Source organism: Ailuropoda melanoleuca, chromosome 9 (assembly GCF_002007445.2).
Source record: "Ailuropoda melanoleuca isolate Jingjing chromosome 9, ASM200744v2, whole genome shotgun sequence".
Taxonomy (NCBI): Eukaryota; Metazoa; Chordata; class Mammalia; order Carnivora; family Ursidae; genus Ailuropoda; species Ailuropoda melanoleuca.
Genome location: NC_048226.1, coordinates 80,864,921 through 80,889,992, shown reverse-complemented (window position 1 = coordinate 80,889,992; position 25,072 = coordinate 80,864,921). Strand labels below are relative to the sequence as shown.

The 25,072-nt window shown below is 36.6% G+C and overlaps 1 protein-coding gene across 9 annotated transcripts in view; it reads left to right on the top strand.

The window, feature by feature from the left end:
- The window catches only part of TRPS1 (transcriptional repressor GATA binding 1), a 253,709-nt gene that overhangs the window by 31,633 nt on the left and 197,004 nt on the right, over positions 1-25,072 (top strand). For 4 of the 9 annotated variants that reach the window (XM_034668548.1, XM_034668547.1, XM_034668546.1 and 1 more), the window contains exons 2-3: positions 13,638-13,795; positions 17,023-17,951. In XM_034668548.1, the coding sequence (XP_034524439.1) occupies positions 13,759-13,795; positions 17,023-17,951 (966 nt within the window). In that variant the 5' untranslated portion in view covers positions 13,638-13,758. Of the gene's footprint in view, positions 1-13,637; positions 13,796-17,022; positions 17,952-25,072 lie in introns of those variants that run through there. The other 5 variants (XM_034668550.1, XR_004627886.1, XR_004627884.1 and 2 more) reach the window with 2 other exon arrangements.

Sequence of the window (25,072 nt, the reverse complement as noted above, 5' to 3'; positions counted from 1 at the left end):
TTCTGGAAAAAAAATTCTGATGGCAGCTTGTTGCATAATCATTCACCATTTTTTTTCATGAGGATGAAGTGAAGGGTTCACAAGAGGATAAACTATGGGACATGTCGACATCAGTAAATTTATTCTAAGTTACTGAATCAAACACTGAAGTGGTTCTTTTTCAAGTAGTATTCTTGGTCATCAGAAAATATTTTTAAATAACGCAAAGTATTTCATGGAGTTTTATTCACCGTGCACACACTCGACTGTAGGCATTACCTTCCAGAGTCTGCCTACTCTTTGAGCTCATTTGGACCATACTGATGATATTTTGTGAAGAATTCCATTGTTATTTCCATAAGTCAAGGCGGTATATTTTGGGACATATAACGTTTCCCACCCCCCTCAGAATTTGGTAGACACTTAATAGGCTACAATTTTCTTAGAGACTTCTTTAATGTCTCACTTTTAATGTAATTTGTTCTATTTCAACATTAAAACAGGGCTTAATGTTATAACAAGATTAAAAATTACGTATTTTACTCCTGTGATATGTTAACTTTTTCATGGAGTCATTGTAGTGGTAGTATTTTATTTTGTTTTCTGAACAGCACCCTGATTTGTGGGCTAAGTAAACAAGGCGTCGTTTGCAGGTATAAGGATGATAATACTATTACCAGGTACCAATTTTGTTTGTTCAGGTGAACTCTGCACTAATCTGGTTTTTAAATAACTAAGTAAAACTGTTATTATGAAATGTTGTGAAACAAAAAGTTCCAAAAGAATAATGGAAGCAGTTAATTTTAAATAATCCTGCACAGTGTCCCTGTTTTCTGGGCATTGTGCTGCTCTTTTCACAAACACCTTTTCCCATCCATGCATGTACTTGTTTTCTGTAGTCAGCAGGGAAATGTATGGAGCATTCATGCCGTGACGTCCAGAACACATACAGCATCAGTAGATGTGGGGCCTGCCAATCTGTTCTTATTCTGTTTAAACCAAAGGTTCCTAAGCTTGTTCCGGTGACTATATTCTCAGACTTTGTGGTTCTCTTTGAGGAAGGAACTCTTTGCAATAGTGTTAAATTATTTTTTTATTTATTTTTTTTTAAAAGATTTTATTTATTTATGTGACAGAGAGACAGCCAGCGAGAGAGGGAACACAGCAGGGGAGAGGGAGAGGAAGAAGCAGGCTCCCAGTGGAGGAGCCTGATGTGGGACTCGATCCCGGAATGTCGGGATCACGCCCTGAGCCAAAGGCAGACGCTTAACGACTGCGCTACCCAGGCGCCCCGCAATAGTGTTAAATTATTATATCAAACAAACTTGTACCTACAAAACAAATGCTAAATGCCACATGAGATAGTTTTCAGAAATAATATTTTCATGTGTCTCTGTTGATGTTTGTATGCTGCTTGTCCACTCATTTTTAGAAGCCATGTGATAATAGAAGCCAAAGTCTTAAGAAAATATTAACCAGGTGGAAAGTTTAAAACAGATAGAATTTTACCTATTAACTTATTTTCTTTCTGCAAGGTGAGAAACACCATCATTACTTGATTTGTGAGATGGAATACTTTATTACATAGATGGAGAACCACTACCCCAGATGAGGGTAGAATCAGCCACACTTCATTTAAACACAACATTTAATCAGAGAGGGAGACAAACCATGAGAGACTCTTGACTCTGGGAAACAAACTGTGGGTTGTGGAAAGGGAGGTGGGTGGGGGAAGGGATAACTGGGTGATGGTCATTAAGGAGGGCACATGATGTGATGAGCACTGGGTGTGATATGCAACTGATGAATCATTGATCACTACATCAAGAACTAATGATGTACTGTATGTTGGGTAATAAAAAAAAAACAAACACAGCATTTATTCAGCCTTATAAAAATACTCAAAATTTAGGAAGAAGCCATAGTGTTGTTCTATGGGCTGTTTTTCATCTATTCATTCAGTCTTCTAAGATAAGCATGTTACTTTAACCTCTTTAGTTTTCTTATTTGTAAAATAAAGCTGATCAGTTCTTTACAGGCTTTCAGTGATTACTGAAGAGAGAATTACATGAGCCAAAAAGCAAATGGCTTGTACATAACAGGGGCTCAGTTAGTTCTCTTCTACCTTCACTTAGATTGTGGTCCACGTGATATAGTATATCCTCATGATACATTTAATAACTGTCCTCCACCACCAGGATTAATAAGAGCTCCACTCTCCTACCTCTTTGTCTATTACCTTCTTCCTTCATAGGGTGCCTGTTGGTTTCTGCTCTTGTTTTTGCCTCTGATCTCTTTTTAAACCTTTTACCCTTTCAGATTTCTCTTGTTCAGAACTTATTTTCTTCTCTTCTCGTTACTGTTTTATTGTTTCTCCTACCACCTTGTTGCCTCCTTCAGCACATTTGGCTCTTTGTGCCCTGCAGCCTGGCCCGTGTAACCAAGGACAGCCTTCTGCTCCATTGAATTGCTTGCTTTAGCCCTCAGACCAGAAGAGCTGAAAGATTTCTTCTCAATATATTACTGCATGGTCCCTGCAGAGCACCTGCTGTTTCACCGAAAAATCACACACACATGAACACATACACTAACTTTTTAGCCAGAAAATGCACAGATCGTAAGTCTGTAGCTCAATGAATTACTACAAAATAAATGCTCTGTGTAACTATCTCTCATGTCAAGAAATAGAAATTGCCAGTACTCTACAAGCCCCTTTTTCCAGTACGCTTGTGTCCCCTCCTGTTCTCCGTTCTCTTCCTTTCCCAGGAATTAATCACTCTCCTGACTGATCCTGACACTTTAGATTGGCTTTGCTTGTTTTTGAATGTTACATGCATTAAAGTGTAATACCCATTACACCCTATGCATTAAAAGTATGCATTCTCTTGTGTCTGACATCTTATGCTCAGCATCGTGTATGTGAAATTCATCCAGGTTGTCGTATGTAGTTTGTTTTTATTACAGTATAATATTCTGTTGTATGACTGTGCATTCCATTGTGTAGTCCTATACCACCAGTTTTTAATCTGTTCTGTCAAGGTACATTGGGGTTGTTTCCAGTTTTGACAGTTCAAATGATGATTCTGTGAGCGTTCTTGTGGATTGAACTTTTATTTTTATTTATTTATTTATTTATTTATTTATTTATTTATTGAAGATTTTATTTATTTATTTGGCAGAGATAGAGACAGCCAGCAAGAGAGGGAACACAAGTAGGGGGAGTGGGAGAGGAAGAAGCTGGCTTCCAGCGGAGGAGCCTGATGTGGGGCTCGATCCCAATACGCCAGGATCACGCCCTGAGCCGAAGGCAGATGCTTAACCGCTGTGCCACCCAGGCGCCCCCGAACTTTTATTTTTATTTTTTAAGTAGGCTCCATGCCCAGTGTGGAGCCCAGTGCAAGGCTTGAACTCACGACCCTGAGATCTAGACCTGAGCTGAGATCAAGAGTTGGACGCTTAACCGACTGAGCCACTCAGGTGCCCCTTGAATTGAACTTTTAAATTAAACTTCTGGTTTTATGTCATTCCAGATGCTTTAAGTTGCCAGGAGTCTGATCCAAATGTTTGAGACTTTTCTGTATTCTTTTATGTTCCAGCCTATTCCTTTAAAATACATACTTTTATTTATTTTTTATGTATTATGCTATTAGTACAGAATGTTTTGAATTTTAGAATGTTAGAGAATGCATGATAAAAAATTTTGTAAATCACATTTGTATCTGTAAATTCATGTAGTTATAGTAAATACAGGTTTCCCCCACTATCTCAAAGTAGATTGTTCCTATGAAAACTTTCATAAGCCGAAATGGTATATTTTCAAAGTTTGCATTATGCCACTTCACTTTTAGAAAAGACCTACACTATTATAGTAATGACTTTTTTTTGTGAAAGTGAAAATTCTCTTCTGATTTTTTTTGGTTAGCAAAAACAAGTACTAATGTAGGTCTTTCCTAAAAACAAAGTGGTATAATGCAAACTTTTGGAAAGCAAAAGGTACCTGTATTATTATATAGTTAATAAATTATTAAATACCATGTGACATTCATGTACAGAATAAATAATCATACAGGTAAATGAACTTATAAAAATTCATTTTACTGATTACAGAAACATTATGGAATCATTAGTACATAGAGTACACTTTTTTTTTTTTTTTTTTACTGAACCTTCCTCTAACTGTGATTCAGTCCTCAAATTGTACATAAGGTTATGTAGACATATATAGAACCCAAATCTCAACATAGTTGTGAGTCACAGTTGTTTTTTTGTTTGTTTGTTTTGCTTTTGTTTTGTTTTGTTTCAAGATTTTATTTATTTGACACAGAGAAGAGAGAGAGCAAGCACAAGCAGGGGGAGCAGCAGAGGGAAAGGGAGAGTGAGTCACAGTTCTGAAAAATAAATTTAATTCTTCTCCTTACTTATGCATTTATTGCTGTATGGCCGTGGATTTAGAGCTATGATATCTGGTTCTTTTTTTTAGCCTAAATTAAGACATAATTAATGTCATGAGCCCTTGAAGGTCTTGATTTAGTTTGTTATTAATTATGTTGATGAAGCATTATTTTAGCTTTTATTCTCACAAGCCTATTTAATGTCAAGAGATTCTGGTCTTCCTTAATGAGATAAGCAATATGCAGAAATTTCTAAGTGTGCTAACATCACATCTTTCCATAAGAACTTTTGTGAGTGCTTACTCTGTAGTAGGCTAGTCTCAATGGGGAGTACTGTATTAGAATCACTTGGCTTTCTAAAAGCTCATATGTCCCCTGTGCCAATATGCTACTTTATTTCCCTCCAGTAATCATTATCATATCAATGACAATAGCTGTGTCATTGTTAATGATGGAAATGTGTTCTAGCCTTAGATGTTTTGCACTTGGGAAAAGCTTGAGAATTTCTCATAACATTGAGATATTTAAATATGTGAATTATATCACTATTTTGATTAAAATAATTCATATATGAATGGATATATATTATATTAATATTGTTAATTAACATTTTATTATTAACATATTAACATTAACAATATTAATAAAAATATTTTCTGGTCTGGAGGACTTCATAGCCTAGTGGGGCAGCTGAAACATAAACACATAGTTACAGTGTGATGCCGCATGTACCTTAAAAGGAGATATACATAAATTGCCATGGATGGTAGTGGAAAAGACTCACTTTTGCTTGGGGGAATTGTAGAGGGCTTTGTAAAAGTCATCTGGAGACTTGCATAACTTATTACCTTTAGTGATAGGTACCTTCAGGTGTTATGAAGCAAATCCAAAAGTTAGGATAACCTAGTAGTCCATAAGATTGCTGGGAAGATTGCATATTCCCTTGATAACTATAGAACCAGTCAAGTATATTTGATGGCCATCTTTAAACGGTGTCTTTTAGATTGTGTTTTGTAGTTTCTTAAAGTGCTGTCACTTTTGTATCTATAAATGAATTGCTTAACTGTTGTTCATAAAAACACTGAAGAGTTTATGAGAAATGTAATGGAAAACCAAGTGGACTAGCAAGGCTTTTGACTTTTTTAGACCCAGTTCTTCATGTGCTAGGTCTATGACCCAAGCAAGTGATTTGACTTTTCTAAATCTTAGTTGCTTCATCTGTAAAATGTGAAAACAATAGTATCTTACTTAAAGAATTATTAATAAAAAGTGAAAATCAAATGACGTAATATACTCTTGGCACAGTGCCTGGTTCTTAGTAACGTAATACATTTTTGTTATTAACTAAAAATTCAGGTTATAGTATACATCAATATTCACGATTGTGAGCCTTAAAAAAAGGTCTAGTTCTGACTTTTGATTTCTTTCAACATTCAATTAGACTTTGAAGGAACTATTTGTAAAACACCTGAATCTGGAATTATATCTATATTTTCCCCTTACTCTGTTATGACAGGTGTCCACAACAAGATTGACAGAGAAAAGAAATTACTAATTGGGGTGCAGGTGGTGAAAATCTTTTCTAACGGTGTGTGTGTGTGTGTGTGTGTGTGTGTATGTCTGTGTGTATTTAGATGGATTCTTGAGTTTATATTGAACTTAAACTTGAAGATTGATTGGATTACCTATACAAAATTTTTCATGAGTGAGCTGATTTTTGCCTTCACTAATTCTACAGCCCCACACATATATCAAATCACTGTTCTTTTTCTCTTGGTGACTGTGTAATGTAGGAGCTGTGGGGCCCAGGTGTAACCTGGATACGTGGTCATCCTCTCAGACTCAGACCTCATTGTGAACTCACCACCATGTTGGCTGTGGATTTAAAATTAACTTATAATTAATTCCCTGTTTCAGATTTACTCTGGCATCTACCTAGCCTGGTTTTATTTTTAAATTTATTTTTAATCTTTTGTTTTAATATTTGGAGGTGGGGGGATGCAGTAACCATAAAACAAAATCCTAAAGCCCATAAAGCTAGAACCTGGGATTTGTAAGAGTGAAATAGGGAAGCTCTGTGTACTTAATTTCTCTTTTTCTACACTGCCTAGAACCACTGAGCCAGATTGACTTTAAGGTATATTGGAAAAGGATGCAGTCATAGAGTGGGTCCATCCTGAACATGTGTTTACTGACTGTGGTCTCTCTTTTATTATGGGTATACATGAGTCTGCAGGTGGAGATTGAACTGAGTTGGGAGGTATGGGATTTACTAATAACCTGAGAGGAGAAGGTGGGCTAGACACATTCTCCAGGTATCTGTAAGTCATTGAGAAGTACTGATTGTAACTATATGAACCGTAGGTCCCTTAGTGCAATCCTGGGTCTCTCTCTAACCTCTTTCTGCATGCTGTATTCCATGAAACTCTTTGCTGTATTTTGATTCCTGACCAAATTTGGTTCAGATAAAATTGGAGTTATTATAAATGATTGACACAAATCTAGTATTCGGAGTATAGTGTGTTAAATAGATCACCTTAGTGAACATGAGAAATAATACCTGAAAAAAAAATTAGGACTTCTTTATGCAGTGGTATCTGTATAAACTATTTAGCTTAGAGATAACATTGGGCTTATACCCGTCTGTGTTGATGGATGTATAATTTGGACATCTGAGGTCATATTGTACATAGATGTTTATCTTCTGCCTTTTTCACTCAGTGTTCTATCATGGCTGTAATCTGCCATTACACAATCTTTTAAAATACTGATTCTAAATCTTTCGTGATAAAGGATCGTGATCTTCTTTTAATATTGCTGGCCATGCTGGGGAGGAAAAAAAAAAAAAAACCAGAAACAAAAACAAACCCTTCAAAATGATCCACTTCAGATCAAAGCATCTTAGGCTTCTTGGCAAGTTAATGAAGAAATACTGTTTTGTTTAAAAAATATTATATATGTTTTGAAATCAGTATTTTTCTTCTTTGAAAATTACTGTCCAGAGCAGCATCTCCGACTGTGTGCTGCACAACATTCGTTTTGTTGGTCAATGGCATTATGTGACATAAAGCCAAATGAGATTGGGAAATTCCGATCCAAATTGAACAGACGCCGCCACTCCACAACCCCTAGAACTTTTCAGAGCTGTAATTGCTAATGTACAATGTAGATCTCTGAAGAGGGTGTATAAAGTGCGCAGTTTCCACTAAACTTAATTTGACCAAGAAACCTTTTATTTCTTTTTTGGAAACTCAATCATGGGAAGAACATAGAGAAAATTCTTAAATTTCTTATTATCTATGCTTAAACAGTGACTATAATAAAATCCCAGACAGAGACTGGCTTAACTTGGGGTGAGCATAGGCAGAATGTCCTGAAATAATGGTTTATTCAAAAAGAAGTTTTTATAGCTGAAGGTTTCTAACCCTGTTATCTACCCAAATTATGAAAGGATTCTGTGTGTACTTCCTCTTTTTTCATACAGAAAACTTTTCTCATTCTAGGAGTCAGGAAAAAGTGGTTTAACCTATTCTATCAGAAGTTGCTTTCAAGTGTAGAATTTTTAAAAATCATCTTCCTGTAGAAACATTCATATACTTAACAAAAGTGAAAAATGATTCCACCCTGTGTGTGAATATATTTTTATCAGAAGGGACAAATGATGCTAAGTTGGTTACATGAAGCAGCCAGCACTGACTAGGTTGGTATTTAACCACATTTAATGTTATTAGTATGTATTCATTACACATTGTGAATAACATCCATCAGTATTGTTTCCAAATTTAAATGGACTTTTAAAAATATGTATAGAACAAAGATCCCTGACCTCTTGGAACTTACATATACAGTTATCCTCTGACCTTACTAATAATTCCCTTTCATGGCCCATCTACATTTGCTGATTGCTCACGATATTTGTGCCTTACCCATTGGACATCCCTGCTTGCTGTTGGGACTACTGGTCCTTGGGTGGGTGAAGCCTTTTGAGCTGTTTCCTGTGGTACCTTGGAGATGAGCAGAGTGGTTGGCAAGTTACTGGTTTCGTGAGCAAGACCTATTGTATATGATGGCGCAAATTTACTTCCCTTCACTTTGGCTATTTAGCATATATATTTAACACACACGTTATATATAACATGTATGTTGAATATTACATTGTGTTAAATTTATTTTTAATGCACATGTATATGTCCTCTCTCTCTCTCTCTATACATACACACACACACACACACACACACACACACACAACTAGTGTAAGTCTCAATATGGCTTCACAATATTTGTTTTACAATCTTGGATCTAGAATGGCATTCTTAAAGAAATTAGCAAAACTTTGCCTAATACACTCAGCTGATCAATGCCATGAAGGCAGTGAGCATTCTTACTGAACCTTCATGGTATACATTTTATTAAATTCACTATACTGTAAATGTGTGTTAACTTACCGAGTGGATTGGCGGTGATTGACAGATTTCTTATGGGAGAACTGAGACAGATGTTAGCCAGTTATATTGCTGGATTGAGTTAATAATTGAGATTTTCTCTTCTACTGAGTAAGAGTGGAAAACAGACAAAGCAGCATCGATATATTAAAATTAAACTACCTTTAATATACAAAGATGTGTTTTTTGGCAAATGCTGGAAAGAAAGTCAAAGGCATTCCTATAAATCTTGACACTCATTATTTTTGTTATCAGTGGAAATCTAATTTACATACAAATAAAATGTCAGTTCATATCATAACCATCAAGATAAGTAGATGCATTTATACTTTTCCATGAGCTATTCTTTTTGAACTTACGTGCTATGTTTGGCTCTTTGCCCATCAACCAGGTGAAATGTTCTAAGTTTAACAAAGAAGATGGATGAAGTTACGCCTGGCCCATGCACATATGCAAAGTCGTACTGGCCTATTTGAACCAACAGTTGTCATTGTGCATTATTTTAATTGTTTTGTATTTTTTTTTCCTTTGAGAGGAAAGAAAACAAAAGGAAACATGACATACGTGTGAGGAAACAAATGATAACGTTTCTTAATTTGCTTGGTGAAATTGTAATCTTATTCAAAGCAGAGTTTTTAATACATTTGCCTCTCACCTGTTACGAAAGCAAAAATAATCAATTCCCCTTTCCTTTTGATAACTCATGATGCATACTTGGTTTATTTTCGTTGCCGTACTTGGGGAAGTAGGTGCACGCTTCATTTTTTATCACATATATTCTTCAGGGTTTTTTTCCCCCCAAGATTTATTTATTTTTGAGGGGGGTAGGGGCAGAGAGGAGGGAGAGAGAATCTCAAGCAGACTTCCTGCTGAGCATGGAGCCCAATGCTGGGCTTGATCTCATGACCCTGAGATCATGACCTGAGCCAAAATCAAGAGTTGGATGCTTAACCAACTGAGCCACGCAGGCATCCCTTCTATAGTGTCAATGAGACTTCTAGTATAAGGTTTTTAAAGGCAAGAAATGGTTTTCTGATTTTCTTATAAAAGTAAAATGGTTAACAAAATTCTTTCTCTAAGATGCGTTTGGATATATGGAGACTCATTTTGGCAAATCTGACATTATTACTTACTTACCAGACCATCTCTTTTTACCTAGACTAGCACATTTGAAATGAGATATTTGAAATATAGAGAGCAAAGCTCGATGAAATAAAAGCCTAATAAAATGTGTTTGGGCCAACGTCAAAACTCTTTGAAAGAGGATATCTAAATAACGTGCATTTTGTCTCAGAGAGTCTTGGGTCAGTTCTAGTGTCCAGATGACTATTAACGGGCTTTGTGCTCTGAAGCGTATGTTAATAGAAGTGATCATTTTGGATTAATTTGATGTGAATTAATAAGAGATTTATTTGATGGGAGTTGTTTGAAGGTGATGTCATTTAAACCTCAGCAGGATTTAAGATATCCAAAAATACCTTTAAAGATTCAGGAACAATCAATTCAGAGAGAGCAAATTGAATAGACATGGATAGCGAAGAACAGGATCTGACACTGGGTTTATGAAGTTTGAAGCAGTTTACAAAAAAAGCGATCTACCATTGAAATATTGCTCTGGAATCTGAAGAAACAGAAAACATTTAAACTCCTTCAGCAATTCTTGGGTTTATGATTTGGATAAACAATGTTCTCTGGCATTTTATAGTTCACTTAAGCAATCTGATTTTGATCTGTATATATGGAGTAGACAGGATTCAAGGTTTTTTTTTTTTTTTAAACCAATGAGCAAACACATATGTTCTTTAAAACTGAACTTTATATGTTGTTCATATGGAAGCTATCTAGTTTGCTATAGGCCCCAAGCTTGACCTTCCTTTTATTTTGCTATCACTTGCTTAATTCTTTAAATTCTTTGTGGGGGACTTTTGATCAAAAGAAACAATTTACTATTTTTTTCTTTCTTTTTAATTTTTTTAAATAAAACCTACATGAAATGTGTAATTAATAACTCAGTACTCCTAGGTTGTTGATACAAACAAGCATGGAAGAAGCATATATTAAGGAAAAGACTACCGCATCTTTTCTTTTGTGTTAAACTTTGATTTCAAACACTTGAAAGTTTTATTATCTGGAAAAACAATAAGAAAATGTCATCTGGTGTTATATATTATGATGACAAGAACTGCTACTTATAATAAAAATCATACTCAGCAGGATTTGAGACCGAGGTTAAATTATACAGCCTTGCTCCCTTAACATTTTAGTCTTGTTGAGGTTCGTTCTTTCCATCCATCTGTCTGTCTATCTATCTGTCTAACTATCTAGAGAAGGACTCAATCAGTTTGAAAAGCACTCAGTTGAAATGGTATTTGGAAAGATACTCAAAGGCTTTAATTTTTTTGAGAAAGAGGGGTTCCTTATAATATTTTTCTTTGCTTTTTAAAGATACCCTTCTCTCTTAAATGAATGACTAATTGTAAAACTACAGTCATCTTACTACATGTCTGGCACGTACTTATGCTGGGTATACATATATTGAATGAATGAATGTTGGAGGAAATTAGTAACTGAGTAAATGGTAAACTTCAGTGGTATTTATACCTTCTCAGTTATTGATGGTTTCATATTTTATAGTCTTTTAGGGAAATTGGATTAAGTTTTTCTAAGGTAAGACTATAGTGCCTAAGCCATTAACCAGAACCATTATAGAATCTTAGAGTGCAAGGAAGTTTAGAAATCATTTATTGCCATTCTCTCATATGAGTAAGAACAGAGGCCCAGGGAAGTCATTGATTACATCAGCCCCTGATTGGAATCAGGTTCAGAAGCTGGGCATGTGATTGCTGTACCATTCTTCCTTCCTTTGTTTAGGATCAAGATGCTACAAAGAACATAGGAATTCATATCTCTTTACCTTCAAGGAGTTTCTCATCTACACTGGCACTGGATTTATTTGTGATCTCAGCTCTCTTTTTAAATTACTGTAATAGTTGATTTCTTTGGTTGAGTAATTCATTTGATTACCTATTGTAAAACTCTTTGGAGCAAGTATTTCATAAATGTATGTGTGTATATGTTTGTATATGTATTTATATATAACATATGAAATAAGACTAAATCATTAATGGTTAATTCAAAATATCTACGTATTAATAGAAAACTCAGATTCCTTTTGCTGTGAAGATGCCATTCTGAGAACATGAGTTACAGTCTTCTATAGAAAAAGGATTGTTTTCTGTATATTTAAGCATTTTAATCAGGGAAATAAAATAGTTACCAGGATGATATTTTAAGCTCTAATGCTGATTATTTCCACTGTCTGATACTATGATGTAGAAATAATACAGTATCTTACTGTTTCTTATAATAAACTTTTTTTACTAAGAAATACAAAGAAAACCTTCAGATTTGTTTTAATTTAGGAGGAAATAATTTAGAAATTCGGATTTTTGCAAATGGAATGTCTTACATCTCAGTAATGAAAATAAATACAAATGGTGCATTTTTAGGAAGTTAAGCATGTTTTAACCTGCTTAAATATCTTGACACGTAATACGTATTCACGTTATGTCTGCTGTTAGAGGAGCATTCATGTATTTGTATAGGTGGGGAGTGATGTAAACGCGGGAATGCTCACTGTCTCCACCTCATCCACCTCCTTCCCTCAGGTCAGTTTTTTATCTCAGAGTTGAATAGAGGACGAAAGCTAGCAATTTTGAGTCTTGTAGCTGTCATTTAGATTCTTCATTTCCTCCTTATCCACGTCACTTTTAGCCCCATTAGCCAAACAGTTGTTTATAACGCACCTAATGTAAACTGGAATTTTGAACTTTTTTTGGTAGTCAGTATGGGGGATATTGCTATTATATAGTTGAATAAAGACGTTTTCAAATAGAGTTACCAAAACACTCCTTGATGCGATTATCTATCTAATTATTTTATGACCATCATTGCAATATCTGCCTTGATAATTTCTTTTTTTTTCCCCTAAGATTTTATTTATTTATTTGAGCGAGCTTGAGCACCAGCAGGCAGAGAGGCAGAGGGAGAGGGAGCAGACTCCCCGCTGAGCAGGGAGCCAGAGGCAGGGCTCCATCCCAGGACCTGAGCTTAGATCAGATCCTTAACCAACTGAGCCACCCAGGTGCCCCTGCCATGATAATTTCATTCAGATAATAAGGATGATGGGATAATGATGGTTTAAAGCTAGTTCGACATGATTTTATGAACTTATTTATCAAGAGCAAAAATAGAAGATTAGTAAAACTAGCTAAAAAGATAGCCGGTTACAGTGCGTAATGTATCCCTAACTGTTGGGAAGGCTTACGTAGATCCCAATTCTTGATGACATTGCAATAGTTCTTTTCTCAACCACATGGTATACACTGCTACTATGAGTTTGGAAGAGATATGCAATGTGTACCCCTTCTTGTCTTCAGCTGTGACTGTATAATATCAGTAGGTACACCTGGTATCTTTTCTAGAAACATGTCCCCTCCACGTTTACTAATTAAGGTCATCTATCCCCACCCCAGTGTAGGTAAGTATTCTGGTCCTTAGGGTTTGGGAGTTTTAGAGGTTAAATTATATATCCCAGTCTGTTGTGAAATTGACTTCTGTAATCTTTTATATCACGTTCTTCCTTTTCCTGCTGTTTTATTAAAACCCAGGGGAGGGAAGAACTTGCTCAAGGTTTGCTCATGCATTTATTAGGTATCTTTGAAGCAGCCTGTAGTGCTGGCATATTAATGTATTTTAGGTGTGATATGTTAAAGCATATTTACATCATTTAGGAAGGAAAATTTTGTTTTGTTTTGTTTTGCAGATGTACAGATCAGCTCTCAAAATGTCTTCTGTGTCTTCCGAGCGTCTTCTAAGACAATTGCATTAGCCTCCTGCTAGTTGACTAATAGAATTAATAATTGTAAAAAGCACTCTAAAGCCACATGCCTTATGAAGTCAATGCTGGGTATGATTTTACAAGTATGTGATCTATTTTTTCAAGTGAAAATGTTAACTGGAAAAGTTCTTGGCACACAGTAAAACATCGTGCAATCTGTTATTTGTCTTAAAGATAATAACTTGAGGGTGGCTATAGTCTTACGATATCTAACTTATGACTTGTTAGGGGAGTTTCTTCCACTTAGAAGTATTACAAATGTGCTTATATTTACATAATATGTCATTCTGAAAAATTATGGTGATATAATTCCCGTAAAAAATTATTTTTCTATAACTACTTCAAAGTATAGTCAACTAAATTACCATGATTTTTTTTTAAAGAAACTAAAAAGAACATGCCCCTTCCACCCACAACAAAAAAGAAAATACAAATGACCTTTCTGATACTCCTTTGAAGTTTTAGCAGTTTGACATTCTTTGCGATGTATATTTTTAAGGGCTTTATTCAGTATAAGGAGTCAGTGAGTCATATGGGTTCTAAAGGTCTGTTCTTGGTGGAAGAGGGAACTGAAATTTGAAAGGATGGTAATTTAATTAAATCGTATTTTCTCTTAGTTGCTCTAGTTGCTTGTTCAGTACTTTTTAAACTATGACCTATTACTTTTCTGCATGATAACAATAAATCAGCAAGGTCTAATTCTTTTTGTTCTGAAAAACATATTAACGTATTTATTATCTATTCACTTTTAAGTACTTTATCTTAGTTCCTTGCTATGTAAAATGTTGCTGTTTTTCTAATCACCTTGACATTAATATATGGGTATAAACCATTTTCTCTTTACTTTAATGGAAGGATAAACTCAATGAATTGGGTTATTTCATTTTCATTTCTTTATGAATCTTTCCTTTCATATAGATTTTTGTCTTTTTCGGTGTAACCTTATTTATTTCATTTTGGTGCACTATCCATCAAGGTTTATTTACAGTGAGAAGAAAATGTTAAAATACAAATGATATGGTTATTCAGTATTTGTTCCAAAAAAGGTTAAATTGCAATGGTTACTAAAGACTTCATGAGTAATGGAAAGAACAAACAGGAAATTCTGGAGAGAAAGGCAAGAGGTGCTAGAGCAGATCATCACAGTTTTATGTGTAGCAATGGTTGATATGCTATAAACTAGGATGTAGGCCAAGTTAAGAAGAGTAGTTTTGTTTTTTTGTTTTTTTTTTACTCAAGGTCTTGTGTTTTAAATAACTGAATTCTTAAACCTCCCTTTTATTTTTTTTTCTCTCATTTTTAGTTTTCCTTTTGTTGACTACCAGTAAAATTGTCTTCCACTCTTCTCTGTGTGTAGGTACAAGTCCCCAAGTTCTGTCACTTCTGACAGAGGGCTAGATGTCTCCCAAGACATCAACATTAACAGACGAGACATTAAAATGCAAACATTAAAAAAGAAAGAAGTTAACCAGTGTTCTTTTTTTTTTTTTTTTTTTTTTTTTTTTTTTTTATAATAAGGGTTACCTAGCTTAGTTTATTTTAGGACCTAACGGTAATGACACCAAGGTGAAGACCATATTCCTTCCCCACTCCCTGCCTTGGTCAGGCAGGTATTGGCATTACCTCACGACCATCACTTGTACTTGAAACTTCAGTCCTTCATCCCATAACTGTTTTTGTTGTTGGTGTTCCAAGAGGAACACATACATATTGTACATATATTTGATGACTAATGCTATTGTTCTATAAAAATGGAGAATGTACTTTCTTAAGCACAGTTATATTTTTTGACATTATTTTTAAAGAGAATTTTTACCTTGGACACGATTCTTTATACTAAACGAGGGCATTCTCTTGGTTCAGTGATTCATATTGTAAAAATTTTGCTTGACCAGCTCTTTGGAAATGAAGGTACCCATATATCCAAAGTCAGTGTGACTCCTTAGCACCTGTGAGAAATTATAGATGAAAACGACTAAAGCCTATTATTAATTTGGATTTTCTCAGGGCATTGTGGGTAATCACGGTGTAACTAACTGTTAAATCGGCTCTTGTGGTGGAGTCAGCCAGTGAAGAAGCCTCGTCTTATTAGTCAGTCACAGGTGGATTTTCCTAAGCGACGTTTGGGGTGACGGCTCACACAGCACTTGCAGTTTTTCAGCTGGGGGATTAAGGAACACGAGCCATGAACCTCAGTTCCCCATCGAGCCTTTGTGGCTGCCTTTCTTTTAAATTGACACAACTCAAATGGTTTCTTTTCTCCTTGTACTAAGTTCTGATTCATTAGACTCCAGTAGAGGAATTTGTCACAGTGCTCTTATTTTGACCATGCTCACTGATGCCACTCACTTGAAAGGCATAGTTGAACTAGCACATGAAGGTGGGCCCTGGGAAGCTAATATTTTGCCACGCTGAGCTACAAAATGACGGTGTCATATGGTTCAATTTAATATTGTCCTTTGGTCATCTTCCCATGTGCTCCTGCTGGTGGGATTGGTACTGTCTCCACCTGGCTGGGCATAAGAACCCAGGACTTAGTTAGGTTCCCCATCATGCTCAATAGAGTCCTGGTAAAACCCAGCCTGGTTCTTCTGATGTGTCCCAGCTTCTCCTCCTGACTTGCAGGCAAGCTCTCCAGATGGGGCTTAAAGACATTTATCGGTAGGACAGAGATGAAACATTTGTTATTCTCCATTTCTGAAAGTAATAGGGCAGTTTTCACATTGTTTATAACATGCTGTTTCTATCTTTTAACTATGAGGATATTTTGGTTGAGATTATATTTGTATCTTGGTTGCACGGTGTATAACAATATTGAGTTCCAATTTATGTTGTTTATATACATATATACATAGCATATAAATAAACATGTAATATATATTCTGTAAACATAAACATGTATATGTATTTCATAAACATAGTATGTGTACATATTATACATGATATATAAGGTTTATAAATAAGCATATATATATATATATCATCAACTATAACTGAAGAAAGTGAACAACAATATAATTGGCAAACAAGAATAATAGGAAGGATAGACCTAGTAATAATCAATATTTTGGTATTCATAAAACCATTTAAAAATAGTAAATGAACCACTCTATGACAAAAATAATTCTAAGTGTAAATATTTGCTTCAGTCTCTGTTTTTTGCTATTTTTAAAACACTTTTTTTCCTAGAGGAAGTTTTTTATGTGCACCTTATAAAGCCTTGAATAGAATAAGTAAAATGCTCTAGATTAGATCATGTATCTGGAGCTTTCAAATAACCTTGCGTGTCCTTTTCCTTTCATTTTTACAGATATGGTCCGGAAAAAGAACCCCCCTCTGAGAAACGTTGCTAGTGAAGGCGAGGGCCAGACCCTGGAGCCTATAGGTACAGAAAGCAAGGTATCTGGAAAGAACAAAGAATTTTCTGCAGATCAGATGTCAGAAAATACGGATCAGAGTGATGCTGCAGAACTGAATGATACGGAGGAACCTAGCCTGCGTGGCCAAGATCCGTCCTCCAGCAGCAAGAAGGGCCTAAGGAGCTCCTTCCTGAGCGAGAAGGCTGGCTTCAATTATGAAAGCCCCAGTAAAGGGGGAAGCCTTCCCTCGCATCCACATGATGAGGTGACAGAGAGAAATATGTTGGCTTTCTCATCTCCAGCTGCTGGGGGAGTCTGTGAGCCCTTGAAGTCTCCTCAAAGAGCAGAGGCAGATGACCCTCAAGATATGGCCTGCACCCCGTCAGGGGACTCTTTGGAGACCAAGGAAGATCCTAAGATGTCACCAAAGGCTACCGAGGAAACAGGGCAAGCGCAGAGTGGTCAAGCCAATTGTCAAGGCTCAAGCCCAGTTTCAGTGGCCTCAAAAAACCCACAAGTGCCTTCAGATGGGGGTGTAAGACTGAATAAATCCCAGACTGACTCACTGGTGACTGACCACCCAGACCCGGCACCTCTGTCCCCAGAGCTTCAGGATTTTAAATGCAATATCTGTGGATATGGTTACTATGGCAATGACCCCACGGATCTGATTAAGCACTTCCGAAAGTATCACTTAGGACTGCATAACCGCACCAGGCAGGATGCTGAGCTGGACAGCAAAATCTTGGCCCTTCATAACATGGTGCAGTTCAGCCATTCCAAAGACTTCCAGAAGGTCAACCGTTCTGTGCTCTCTGGGGTGCTGCAGGACATCAATTCTTCAAGGCCTGTTTTACTAAATGGGACCTATGATGTGCAGGTTGGTGCTCTGTGCTGTTACCTCGTTGTACAGAAAAAGCCATCAGTAGTGAGATGTGAATTCATACACGTGCATTAAAATTAAGCTCCCGATACCTAAGGGGTGGCCTGTTAGATTTGGCAGGAGAGGTGGACAGACTCCGGAGCTGTTTTATACAAATGTGTATTCAGAGGTGTCTGTCATCTCTTACCGTGGAAAGTAGTCTCAGTATTTCTGTTAGGTTGGAAATGGTCTTTTCATGGGATTAGCTAGGCTTCATGTTTCTGGAAATACTTCATGGTAATTTGATGTTTTCCCAGTCTTCCAAAAATGGCACTAATCTTTATGGTTCCACGTGATGGTAGTTTATGCTTTGTTCTAGTTTTAGATTAGAAATCTTTCACTATCATCTTTCCTTCAGTGAGGGTCTTTCCTGTGTCTGGCATTAGGATTTGCGGCCTGACATCCAGTTGGACTAGATTTGGGTCATATTGAAAGTTGCAGAGCTGTACTCCAGAAAAAGGAACATAATTGCAAATGAAAATTTGGAAATAAAAGTTTACACTGATTATAAAGAAGTCAATGTGATTGTAAGTACTAAGGACACCAGAATGACCTTGGTGCAGGCCAATAAAGCATTCTTTTCTGCATTTAAGGAAAATAGTATTTTATGAAAGCATTTAGCAGTAATTTAGATTTCTGGTTTTATTAAAAGTGGCATACCTTTTTGATCTACTCTTCTGTCTTTAGTTTATGGCATATGTGAAATGAAAAAAAGAGCTACCATTTCAAATAGAATGAAATGCAGAACTGACTCTAAAGAAATATATTCATTTCATTTTGGCAATTTTAGCATAGTCGAAACTCATGGTCAGCTTGAGGAAAGTGTATTAGTTTCTGTTAGAGTCTGTAGATTTTTATTGTATTATTCGGCCAGGGGATTTCAAAACATGTTAGGTGTAATATTAACCTTCTTTAGGAATGATGAGAAGTACCAGAGAACTAATGAAATTACATCATACTTATTTGACCTCCTCAATCCCTTAAAATATCAGTCATTTTTATCAACTCAATGGCTCTAGCACATTTGCTCTAGACCTCTCTGTTGACCTGGTGCCAGTTAAGAAAGGCAGGCAAAGGAATCACAAATAACAGGTAGTGAACATATTTTGTAGTCCTTGTAAAAAGAATCAGAAGAGAAATTTCCAAGCCTTTAAAAATGTCAGAACAGCAATCTTATCACTTTAAGGGAGATAGAAATAACTCTTACAAAGCCAGTTTCATCTTTGTAGAGCTCTCTTAAAAATTCCATCTTACTTTGTGAATTTCCACAAATAGAATTATTTCCGTGGAGTAGCAAATTAAGCCAACATAGTTATTATGCATGAAAGCTGCATGCTTTGAACTGCTGTCTTATTAAAGATCATTTCACTGTCTTATGTCAGATACACTCTGCTGTCAAACCATGATTGGAAAGCAAATACGTGTTTTAGATAAAAGGGTTAGAAGTGAATAATGTCAGTATGTGAAATGGTGTTTTATAATTAGCAAGTAATATGATGTTAATACCTGGATTTCCGGCAGGAGCTTCAGTTTGTTCACTCTGGGGACAACTTCTGAGGGAAGCTGATCTGTGCTGTCAGGAAGGCTCTAAAATCAAGATTACTGAGGCCGATGGTTTGGAAGAATTCAGATTTTTTTAAACACACTTCCATTTCCCCCAAACAGTTATTTGTTAGGTTCTTAGTTATTTATAGTAAAGTTTATGTTTGGGTAGAATGAGCTGGACACTTTTCCTGGGCAGTGATTTTAGAAATAAAACAGATGTGTGAGCTCTCTGAGTTTGAACTAATAGAAGGAGAAATAAAACAGCTGATCCTAGACTATGCTGTCTACCAAGTGCTGTAGTAAAGAAGACAGAAAGTGGTAGGAAATAGCAAGCAGGAAGATAATCTTGTTAAGATCAATTTTTTTTTTTCAGAGAAATAATAGGGCTAAAAATAGAAAAAAGCAGTCAGTGGAAAAAAGCAGATGATTATTTCAAAGAAATAATTGGATCTAGAAACGAGCCTAAAGAGAGTTAACTTTGTTCGATTTAGGAACAGAGCACTAAATATACTTTTGGGCCAAATGCTGATCTTAAGTATTTTGCCCATACACCAGCTGTTGATGCAGAAACATGTCTGAAGATAAGTAACTTATTAATATTTTTATGCCAAGATAGTGAACGGCTTCCCTATATGCATAAGCTGAATGAAAGCACATCTGAAATTCCCCTTTTTACCCGCACATGTTTGTGTGCCGAGATGCCGTTTGAGAGCTTTCCCTCCTTGGTTCTTGAACTGTGTGGGGAGTAAAGGCTGTGCGGGAGAAAAGGCTGACTATAGAATTTCTTTAACGCAGTTCTGTCAGACATTTGTAGGAAGTTAACGGCTGTGTGTATTCTGATAAAAAGATGTTGGTAAATACGAGTATTACAGACCAATAATTAGCCAATTTTGGGAATTATTTATATAAATCTGTAACTTAAGCTAATTGAAGTAATAGATGACCAATTCATTCATCTTTTTCAATTAAACTGGCTTTTTTTTTTTTTTTAAACATTCAGGACAGTTGGTGGTTAATGATAGATTTATGACATTTTAGGCCAAGAAAAAAGGAACAGAAGCCAGAAGGAGAGGACTTAAGAACTCCGTGGCTTTGATCTATATTTTGGTTCGACATGGATGGTTTTAAATAATTTGAACTGACTTGGTTGCAAACATGAGATAGACAGTTGGGAAAAAGAAATAATTTAAACAAATGTTAAGATTTCCAGTTCCAAGTCCAGATTATTTGACATGTATTTGTGGGAGTAATTGGAAATTTAGACATACTTGTACTGACAATATTCACTTCTGTGTAAATTTTATTACAAATAAGGAAGTCAAAGAATTATGTAATTCTAAAAAATAGTGTCAAATAACAAGGTTTCTTTATACTGCAGAGTTAGATAGAGCCCCAGTTGGATAATGGAGGTCACTTCAAAGGGGGCATCATAAAACCAGGACAGTGTTCCCTGTGTGTTGAGTTCAACCCCCTGCAACCCCCCATACCTGGAGATAACAGGCCCAGCCCTGAAATCTGAAGGGATGCCAATTCTCTAGTAAGAAAAACGAGAAAAGATTCAATGGCTAGCTTAGAGCTCTTGACTTGACCAGGATGTTAGTTTCTCAATTTTTAAATGTTACCTATGTGTTTTATCAATTGTTATGCTTACATTTTTTAAAATAATGGATGTGACATGATTGGGAAGCCCTTCATGTAATTTTTATTGCCAGTATTCAGACTTTGAGGCTCTCACATATAGACCAATAATAGGACAAGAGATTGAGCTCTTCAAAAAGTAATTACAGCTTCTTCCTTTTTAATCTGCTTTATTATGCTTATATTTAAACCATTGCTGAATGGAGGCCTCAGTTGTTAAACACCAGCTTTGCTATTTCATTAGGGCCTTAATGTGCGGTGCTTAGGGCATTTGCGTCATCTTTATGGGGGAGCTCTGAGCCCTTAGATCAGGTTATAAAAGTCGGAGTACTGTCAAGATGTGCTTCCCACGGGAAAGTGTTTAACCTATTCCAAGGTTATAAATGTTCACAATGTCCATGTCGCCTTTCCATGTTAGTATACCTTTTCTGTTATTCGGCTTTATTCAGGACTCCAATAGCTATGGGATTCCAGCTCTTAAATTATTTTGGCCTTTCATGAAATTTGAAGGTTAATAGAAAAATCTCACTATACACTTACCAGTTACTGTCTTGTGTCTGAGCTGGGAGCATTACATTTCTGTTCTGTAAATATTTTTATCAGAGTTGCACAATGTGTCACGTTAGAAGCAGGAAGAACAGATTCTAGAGATAGGAAGTCATCTTTTGTATTTGTATTTTCAACATATTTAATTCTATGAGCTTTATAGATCCTTAACATATGCCAGTACATTCGTTTGAACAGGGGGTTAACAGTTTGGTCTGGAAAAAAAAAATCAGAGGACATTAATCTCATTCTGGTTTATTTTGACTTTTCCTGAATTTTACTTCCAAATATTTATTTTTTGCCCTGGAGTTTCCTTTGATCTGGAGGAGGAGGGAAGTTGTAGATCTTAGCAGGTTCTGTTTCTTTGTTTTTCTGAGTTGAGAACAATTGCACTTTAGAACAACTGGTGAATGAGATTTTAATCACTTCGGACTGTCTGTAGAGTACAGAATGTTTGTCATATGAAGCCATACGCGTTTTCAGGTCTGTGTCTCTTTAACAGGTAATAAAGTGTGCAAAATAAAACATACGCTCACCCTAAGGCCATCAAGCAAAGTAAAGTTCTGGCATTTACCAGGTCATTTTCATCATGGAGGTGACTGAGCTGGACAGTGTTAGCCACCCCAGTGGAGTAGAATAGTTTGACCGTCTTCACTGCCTGTCGTTGGTTCAATCTCTGGTTGGTGTTGCTACGTGAGGGTCAGTGTGATAAATGTCGACCTCTCTCTGATTTTTGCCTTACCTGCTATCATTTAAAGAACGTGTATCACTTTCTTGAATATCCGTATCTCTCTCTAGGCAGAGTGTTTAGAAGAAGAAATCATGGTTATTAGTGCATCTAATCAAATTTTGTATACTTAACTCTTAATAAAAATGTTTTAAAAAGTTAAAAAAAATTATCCTCAAATGGCCTGCTCTGCTAACCATATCAAGTCAGCAGACTAGTCAGTGCATTTTGCTTCTTGGGTCATTATAATTACAGCATACATGCAGCTGTTGGAAACACGGATCCATAAGCAGTGTCTAACCCCAGGAAAGTTTGGAGCGAGCAGTTCCCTTTCATTTTCTGATTTCCTTCATGGAGTCTGTTTCTGAGAATCATTAGACCACAGACCTCTTGATTTCTTCATCATATGGTTTTAAAGTTTGAAGTAAGTGTTGGGTATTTTCAGAAAATCAGAGAAGACCTTGCTTAATTTAAATTGAAAGTCAAATGTAAAATTTATTTTTCTGTATTACTTGTAATTTGAGCCATACTTTTTTCATCTATAGCTTACATAATCAAAACTGTACATCTCTTTTGGGGTTTTCTTCCGATTTTGGATTCGCTTCTGACAACAGCTAACATTTACTAGGGATTTCTTATGTGCCTAGATAGATCTAAGCTCTTTGTGTATATTAATTAATTTCTCTTCATGAAAACCCTTGAAGTAGACCTTACTATTATGTCAATTTTTTTTTCCCCCAATGAGGAAGCAGACATAGAGGAATTAAAGTAACCTGTCCCAGGTCACAGAATGTCTCAATTGCATGTACTGCATACCCTAACCGAGCTCGGAGCCCTGTCTACAAAGCCAGTCTTCACAACCACTATGACATATGACCTTCCCAAATACAAGACTGGGTTTACTTCAACTACAAAAGCAAATGGAAGATGGGCCAACTGTATGTAAGGGAGGACATACCAAGGTGGTACCCGGGAGGTCTTTGATGCATACTCTGAATCACATTGAATTTGGGGACCTCGGTGATTTCTTTGAGATTGTCTCTCATCCAGTCCCTGCAGTGTAATGCTGCCTTATTTGAACTTACAAAGCTCAGAATTGAAATCATTGAAAAGGAAATTAATTTTGATTTGTCTTTTTTTAAATTACTGTGATTCATTTTCACTGGTACTCGTGCTACCGAAACTAGTTCTGATAAAGCAAGAAAGGGCCAGATTTTGATTTAATCAATTAAAGAGGCAGTGTTTTATCCCCAAATGAAGCCACATTCTTTGATTTTGTTCATATTCCCCTCCTTTGGAAGACTTTGTTTTAGGGGTTTATGATTTAATATGTGGCCAGAGAGTTGTGTTCTTCTCTTCTGGTTACTAGGCACAATCTAAGGGTTGGTTTTTTTATGATGGTTAAGTATTAAGTAGATGCATCCGGTTCCCATTTATGTTCTCCATGGCTTTGTAATTGAAGTTTTATTCTTTGCCTGCGAGTAAGTGCAGGAATGGGAGAGAAGACATCAGAACGCCTTTAGAGTGTCTCATTTACATGGACTGCATACCCTAACGGAGCTCCGTCTCCCTGGATTCGTAACCTGAGGGGTAGGGCCGCAGGGAGGGACTTGAGAAATCCTTCATTTGTCTCCCACTTCCCCTTTAATACTTAGAGGATCCGCTGATGTCAAATGAAAGAGCATCTGAATTCTTTCATGAGTCCAGTGACATATTTGGGGATCTTATAATAAACAGTGGTTTGTTCTAAGACCTGTTTTTCCAGCTGATGGGTGGCTCCACCTCGATGTTCCATGAGCACCTCAAAGTCAGCGTGCATAAAGCTAAAGTTGTTAGCTTCTTCCCTAACGTTTCCCCTCCTCCTTTGTTTTGTACTCCCATTTCCAAGTCGGAGGGGGCCGGAAATGCCATGGTTTCTGATGTGTGTGTCTCCCCCCAAACAGTTGAGTAGTTTGCTTCAGTCTCCCCTGCTCTATGCTTTTATCGCCCCCACCCTCATGTTTACTCAGCAAATTCTTAGTGGTTTCTTTAGTAACTTCTTTTCTCTTACTGATCCCTTCTGTTCTCTTCTTTTCCTTTCTCTTCTGCTCTTGCCTCCCCCCCACCTTCGTCCACCCTTCCTCTCCTGTGCTTTCTTTTCCTTTCTCTCCTCTTTTCTTCCTCTCCTTCCCTTCCTCCCTTGCATCCTTCCTCCTGTCCTTCCTTTATTTAATCTTAAAATTCTGCTTATAGAGCCACCATCCTACATTTTGTAGGAAGGATAGGTCTGCTTTCTATAAAATGTGTATCATTTTAATTATACTTGTATAATTAAGTAGAACTCTCTCTCCAATAAGACATCGCTTTTCCAAATTCTGTCTCACCCCCCATCTTCCTTCACATTGCCCGAGAGCAGCTTGCACTGTTTCACTGTCTTGTGCTTTACTCACTTTGTTTCCTGCACCAGAAAAGCCTTTCCATGGTCACTGCCTCTGAGGCTCTGCTCCAGTGCCAACTCATGAGTCCGCAGCTTGGTTGTTACCTCCTTCTGAAAGCCTTTGCGGACCGGTCCCTGTGACTTAGGTTCTCTTCCTCTGTGTTGTCATGGAACTTTGGTACCTCGCTCAGCAGAGGTGCACCCTCC